Source organism: Corythoichthys intestinalis, chromosome 19 (genome assembly GCF_030265065.1).
Source record: "Corythoichthys intestinalis isolate RoL2023-P3 chromosome 19, ASM3026506v1, whole genome shotgun sequence".
Taxonomy (NCBI): domain Eukaryota; kingdom Metazoa; phylum Chordata; class Actinopteri; order Syngnathiformes; family Syngnathidae; genus Corythoichthys; species Corythoichthys intestinalis.
This window is the reverse complement of record NC_080413.1, coordinates 11,186,395-11,193,862: the sequence shown is the minus strand read 5'-3', so window position 1 is coordinate 11,193,862 and position 7,468 is coordinate 11,186,395. Positions and strand designations below refer to the sequence as shown.

The 7,468-nt window shown below is 41.5% G+C and overlaps 1 protein-coding gene across 2 annotated transcripts in view; it reads left to right on the top strand.

Annotated features, from left to right (window-relative positions):
- The first annotated feature begins 4,830 nt into the window (after positions 1-4,830).
- pak5 (p21 protein (Cdc42/Rac)-activated kinase 5) overlaps positions 4,831-7,468 on the top strand; it is an 88,312-nt gene continuing 85,674 nt past the window's right edge. Inside the window, exon 1 of one of the 2 annotated variants that reach the window (XM_057823009.1) lies at positions 4,831-5,295. In XM_057823009.1, the coding sequence (XP_057678992.1) occupies positions 5,217-5,295 (79 nt within the window). In that variant the 5' untranslated portion in view covers positions 4,831-5,216. The remainder of the gene's footprint in view (positions 5,296-7,468) is intronic. The other variant, XM_057823010.1, reaches the window with a different exon arrangement.

Below are 7,468 nucleotides of genomic sequence, written 5' to 3'. Positions count from 1 at the left end.
CGCTGGGCTATCAATAATACACGATTAAGTTGGGGGTTTAACGTAAGATAATGGTGAGAGAAGCAAGAGGCTTTCAAAGAAACATAGTGCTTTTATCTCTCAAAACCAGCAGCAGAAAGCATGTTATTTTTAAAAGGCAGTGAGATGGTGACCCCCTACCCCACTAACAAGGATAATCACTTAGAATTCTTAATGTGCATAGTAAATGTCAAGTCAAACAGCGAGGAACCTATTTTTGCCATGTAGTTATGATCCGATAAGAATTATTTCTGTTAACTCGGGAACTGAGTGCCAAAAAAAAAACGTATTTGTGAAACCTTGTGCAATTCATTTAGAAAAAAATAAAGGATTCTCTATCGTATCAATGCTCGATTATACGGATGAAAGAATGAAATGCGCCTTGTGTGTGGCCCATTTGTCCTTTTCAAGGCTAATTCCGTCATTCACGTGTCACTAATGTTACTAAAAAAATGTGCTTATCTTTGGAAGAAGCAGCCGGAATGATCTTCAGCCGCTCAAGCTAGCGTGACAGATGTGTACGCTGCATTTTAGCTGCCATAATTCTGACTTGCCACGCTCTGTATTTAGCGTTCAGCTGCCCCCCTCCTACCAGCAATGGGGAAAAGACCCCGGGGCGAGACCTCGAAGGTGGCGTGGTGTATTTATAACTCACACTTGCGGAGAGGGGTGTGACTGCTGCGTGATCCTTTTAGCCATGGAGTGCATTTTCTCTTAGTGAAAAAATGACAACGCAGTGGATTTAGCTTCTTGACCAACATTCACTATATTCAAATTCAAAAAAAGTTTTTTTTTCTGCAAAAAGCTATCTTTAGCTAGCCATGAAACTTTTGTGCTCTCCGCAAGATGGTGCCAAAGCCCTGGCGTATGGGTAAGTAGTAATCCGCGGCAAGAACTTTCTCTCTTTGCGTTAGTGAACACAAACAAATGAAATACTGTATTGGCCCGAATATAAGACGGCCCTGATTATAAGACGACCCCCTCTTTTTCAAGACTCAAGTTTGAAAAAAGACTTTTTGAGCAAAGTAATTTTTATACGGGAAATAATTACAGTACATCCGAAACCAATGATTATAACTATATTTGAGAGAAAAAGCATGTTATTTTGCCTCATTCAAATCTTAAAGTGATTCTCTAACTTAAATACAGTGCCTTGCAAAAGTATTCGGCCCCCTTGAACCTTGCAACCTTTCGCCACATTTCAGGCTTCAAACATAAAGATATAAAATTTTAATTTTTTGTCATGAATCAACAACAAGTGGGACACAATCGTGAAGTGGAACAAAATTTATTGGATAATTTAAACTTTTTTAACAAATAAAAAACTGAAAAGTGGGGCGTGCAATATTATTCGGCCCCCTTGCGTTAATACTTTGTAGCGCCACCTTTTGCTCCAATTACAGCTGCAAGTCACTTGGGGTATGTTTCTATCAGTTTTGCACATCGAGAGACTGACATTCTTGCCCATTCTTCCTTGCAAAACAGCTCGAGCTCAGTGAGGTTGGATGGAGAGTGTTTGTGAACAGCAGTCTTCAGCTCTTTCCACAGATTCTCGATTGGATTCAGGTCTGGACTTTGACTTGGCCATTCTAACACCTGGATACGTTTATTTTTTAACCATTCCATGTAGATTTGGCTTTATGTTTTGGATCATTGTCCTGTTGGAAGATAAATCTTCGTCCCAGTCTCAGGTCTTGTGCAGATACCAACAGGTTTTCTTCCAGAATGTTCCTGTATTTGGCTGCATCCATCTTCCCATCAATTTTAACCATCTTCCCTGTCCCTGCTGAAGAAAAGCAGGCCCAAACCATGATGCTGCCACCACCATGTTTGACAGTGGGGATGGTGTGGTGATGAGCTGTGTTGCTTTTACGCCAAACATATCGTTTTGCATTGTGGCCAAAAAGTTCAATTTTGGTTTCATCTGACCAGAGCACCTTCTTCCACATGTTTGGTGTGTCTCCCAGGTGGCTTGTGGCAAACTTTAAACGAGACTTTTTATGGATATCTTTGAGAAATGGCTTTCTTCTTGCCACTCTTCCATAAAGGCCAGATTTGTGCAGTGTACGACTGATTGTTGTCCTATGGACAGACTCTCCCACCTCAGCTGTAGATCTCTGCAGTTCATCCAGAGTGATCATGGGCCTCTTGGCTGCATCTCTGATCAGTTTTCTTCTTGTTTGAGAAGAAAGTTTGGAAGGACGGCCGGGTCTTGGTAGATTTGCAGTGGTCTGATGCTCCTTCCATTTCAATATGATGGCTTGCACAGTGCTCCTTGAGATGTTTAAAGCTTGGGAAATCTTTTTGTATCCAAATCCGGCTTTAAACTTCTCCACAACAGTATCTCAGACCTGCCTGGTGTGTTCCTTGGTTTTCATAATGCTCTCTGCACTTTAAACAGAACCCTGAGACTATCACAGAGCAGGTGCATTTATACAGAGACTTGATTACACACAGGTGGATTCTATTTATCATCATCGGTCATTTAGGACAACATTGGACCATTCAGAGATCCTCACTGAACTTCTGGAGTGAGTTTGCTGCACTGAAAGTAAAGGGGCCGAATAATATTGCACGCCCCACTTTTCAGTTTTTTATTTGTTAAAAAAGTTTAAATTATCCAATAAATGTTGTTCCACTTCACGATTGTGTCCCACTTGTTGTTGATTCTTGACAAAAAAATTAAATTCCATATCTTTATGTTTGAAGCCTGAAATATGGCGAAAGGTTGCAAGATTCAAGGGGGTCGAATACAAAAAGCAAAAGCAAGGCACTGTAACTGTAGTCTTGAAACAAATCTGAATAAGGAAAAACATTGCAATAAAATAATGCAAACTGGTTAAACTTGAGAGTAGCTGAGATCTGTCATGACAGAACATCGCTTCAATGATATCTGGCGCCATCTAGCGTCGTGAGTGGGTATAATGTCTAGACCGCGAATATAAGACGACCCCCTCACACAAAAATAGACACGGTCCCAGTGTGCTTTGGTCAGATGAGACCAAGATTGAGCTTTTTGGCAGCAAACACTCTAAGTGGGTCTGGCGTGCCACGAAAGATGCGCATGCTGAAAAGCACCTCATACCCACTGTGAAGTATGTGGGTGGGTCAGTGATGCTGTGGGGCTGTTTCGCTCCCAAAGGCCCTGGAACCTTGTTAGGGTGCATGGCATCATGAATGCTTTGAAATACCAGGACATTTTAAATCAAAATCTGTTGCCCTCTGCCCGAAAGCTGAAGATGGATCGTCACTGGGTCTTTCAGCAAGACAATGACCCTAAACATATGGCCAAATCTACACAGAAATGGTTCAACAGACACAAAATCAAGCTTGTGAAACATTATAGGCAGGGGTGCACATAAGTGGTCCGCATGCGCGCATGCGCACTGGACGTAGACAAACGCGCTGGCCCTCAACGGCTTCCATACGCTTTTGTGTACCGATGGCTGACCACTGTATTTGCGGCGGACACGAGAAAATAACTTTTCAAAATGTCGAAGAGGCAGGCCACACTGAGTAATTACTTCCGTGTTCCCCCACCCCCCTCAAAAGACAGACAGACGACAGAGACGTCACCGGAGCTACCGAAAAAAAGGACTTTTGCTGAAAAGTGGCTACAGGAGGTAACATGGCTAGAAGCAAATGATGCTCGCACGGAAATGTGGTACAAAATGTGCCGTGAGAATCCCAATGTCGCCGATAAGAGCAGCACATTTTATGTAGGGTCAAAGAATTTCAGCCATCCAAACTTTGAAAAGCACGAAAAAAACAGAGAGCATGTGGCAATTAAGCAAACTATCGATATCAAACAGGACCCCACTCGCCCTATGGACAAGTGACGGCGGAATAAAGGTAATGAACAGCGACATGCACTGACAAACGTGTTTTTGCTCGCATTTTACAAAGCTAAACATGCACGTTCAATGAGGTCTTATGAGGAGGACATCCCACTTTTAAAAAGGCTTGGAGTTAATGTGGGAGCCGCATAATGCCCTTTATTTTGAATTGGTGCTTTTTATTTCTTTACATTTCACTTCAAAGTAATGGCAATTTTGTTGTGCCAGTTAATGTTAATCAAGCATTAATTGTTAATATAATGAATTAAAGTTAATTGGCTCTTAGTAAAGCTTGTCATAAATTTATTGCATCAGGCGGGTCGGCTCTCAAGCTCAATGAGGACCAAGTCACATCTCCAGGTCCTCCTCTGAGAACCTGGGCAAAAAAATTATGTGCACCCCTGATTATAGGAGAAGATTAGGTGCTGTTTTGTTGGCAAAAGGGAGTTGTACAAAGTATTAACACCAGGAGTGCTAATAATTGTGACACACATTATTTGATGTCAAATATTTTTTTCTTTATGTGGGATTTTTTTCCCCACTGAATGAATGCACTTGTATTGAAGGTTGGATTCTTCTCTTTTTTTCCATTTCCATTTTTTCCCATATTATTTGAATAAAAAAAAAAAATTAGAAGCTAAAATACACATCTTTTTCAGGGGTGCCAATAATTATGGAGGGCACTGTATAAGTATGTTACGTTTAGTAAACTGAACCTGAATATAAACATTCGAAGGTAGAGGTACCATTATTTGATAAATAATGAAAACAAATAAAATACAATTGATATAGCTACAATCTACTTTTTATCCCAAAAAGAAAATCAAGAAATAACACCAATCCAAATTCAGGGCTTTTTTATGTTTCGCTGCCATTAACTGATTTTCACAAAGCGTCAAAAGTGATGAAAAAACATTAAAGACCCTGTAAAGTGATCTGAGGAGGCGACGCCATGACTCATCTTCGCGTGCCAGGCCCTCGCAACGTTTGACAGTGCAAGGTCAAAGGTTGCTCGGTTTGGGATGCGGCCCGGTCAGATGGTGTTAGGCAGTTAGGCAAACAATGAAAGCAGAATGGGACGTGTCCGGGCTTAAGCTGTCTGGCTGCGCCTTGCCGTGCCGGGCGGGCTGCTGTCCTTTTTTTGCCGTCTCGTGTTGGGAGTTATCAGAGCATGCCGGCACAAGCGTAGTCACGGCCTCGTCGTCGTAGTAACGCCATCTCTCCAAGGAGCTGCTGAGGGTCTGATAACTGACCCGAATCATTGCTCCTTCCCTCCTTAGGGATTTCAAGGCTCATTGTGTTTTGTGGTGGTTCACGGAGCCATTGGAGGTTCCACTTTAACGTTCAACATGTGACCAGGATATGACCGCATCAGAGCACTTGGCAATGGCTTATCACCAACACTTTGGCTGGTTGAAAGACACTGGGCATTTGTTGCTAGGTAAGAAGTGATCATGCTTCAGTGCTATTGACAACAATAGACGTCCGATCTACTTAAAGTTAGAGGACGTCGATTGCCGTCAAGGCAGAGTTTGTAACTCTAATTTGTTATTTCCCAAACAACACAACTACAAGTAGCTGCATGGTGAGTGAGTCGACATAGAGGGGCGTGGCCTGTGTGTTTCACGAAAATGGTCGGGGTCAACAACCCTACGATTCAAATCTGACAAATATTCACGATGGTAAATCTTTGTTATGTTATTAGAAGTTTATGTCAGATCATTGATGGTACTATGGTACATATGTGTCTTTCGTGTCAATGTTGGTAGCATTATCAACGTGTTATAAGTAGAGTCTGACTGATATCAGATTTGTTGGGCAAAAAAAGCATTATTAGAGGCCAAAATTGTGTAAGAACACTAAAATATTCACAATACCCTAATTTTTGGACTATAAGCCGCTACTTTTTCCCCTCATTTTGAATCCTGCGGCTTATAGTCCAGTGGGGCTTATTTGATGATTTATTTTGGTTAATAGGTAAAACTTTATTTGACAGCGGCATCATAAGACTGTCATAAGAACATCATAATTATGACATGACACTATCGTGGGAATTACTGACTGCTTATGACAGATGTCAATATGTGTCATGTGGCATATTATGTCACTAACTCCATTTATGTACAGCTCAGATCTTTTACGTCCATTCAAAAGTGAGATAATTTGCTGGATGACACTAACCGACATCTATTATAAGCATTCAATAATGCTTATGACAGTGTCATGTAATAATTATGACAGTATTATGGCTCCACTATCCAAGAAAATGTTACCAAATACAATAGCTAGCAATTAATGAAACAACTGGAACAGTAACTGAAGAAATAATTAGCACAGAACATGAATTTTGATTGTTATTTACATCTGTAGTGCCGCAATGCATGCTAGGAGGAATGTTGGATGACAACAGTGTTGACAGCAGGTGGCAGCAGAGGTTGACTGTCTCCCGCAAGGGAGCAGTGATGGACAAATGAAGATTTTTGAAACAATAAGGCTTTGCAGCCAATTGGTTCAAAGCTTCATGGTGGTTCATTTGGTTTCATGACAGTCTTATAATGCCTTTGTCAAATGAAGTGTTACCAGTTAATATCTTTTGGTGTAAATATCCCATAATACAATGAGGACAACTGCGGCTTATAGTCCAGTGCGGATTATCTATGAACAAATGCTGTTTTCATGCCAAGTTTGGTGGCTGGCGGCTTATAGTCAGGTGTGCCTTATAGTCCAACGACAGCCCCAAACATCACTGCTCTAGAGGAGATCTACATGGAGGAATGGGCCAAAATACCAGCAACGGGGGTGGGGGGGGCTCAGGTGTAGTGTCACTGACATACACAGGACAGAGCAACAACTAGAAGAGGATGGGTGAGCACTGTTTCTCCAAGCCACAGATTTCTCGCTCCATTTTTGGAACCTCAAAAATAGCTAATACTTGAGGTGTGCATCGACACTGCCCTCACGATTCGATTCGATTACGATTCGGAGGGCCACGATTCGATTCGATTCAGAGGGTCACGATTCGATTCGGTTCGATTCGGCAATGCATTGCGATGCATTAAAGCCTGGGATGCATTAAAATTCTAAAGCAATGCATATTTTTCGTGAATCATGAGCCAACACAACTGCGCTTGTCTGTGACGTTACTCCGGTGAGGAAGCGGATTTGGGTTCCTCGTCCCCCCTGCATAGAGGTTAGATCTTGTGCCCGAACCCGACCTGAAATGTTAAGCATTCACGTTTCGGTGGGTCGGGTCGGGCCGCCGCGCCGGACTAATGAATTATTTAAAAAAAAAAAAAAAAATGCGCAGATCCTTCTCCTCCTCCCGTTATTTCGTTGTGTAAATGCTTTTATAATTCTCATGCGTGATCAAATGTGATCCTTTCGAATCTTCTCCTCTGTGTGTCTGTAAAACCGTGTTTTTTTTTTAAATATTAAACTTTCCCAGTGTTATTTTGTTGAGTAAATGCTTTTATAAATCTCTTAAAAATATGTAGACTATTTAAATATTGAGTAAACTTGCGTTTTTTGTCTGCCAACTGAGAATTTGTTAGGAAAGACACTTTTATTTATGCACACAAAGGCAAATGTGATCCTTTCGTATCTTCTCTGTGTGT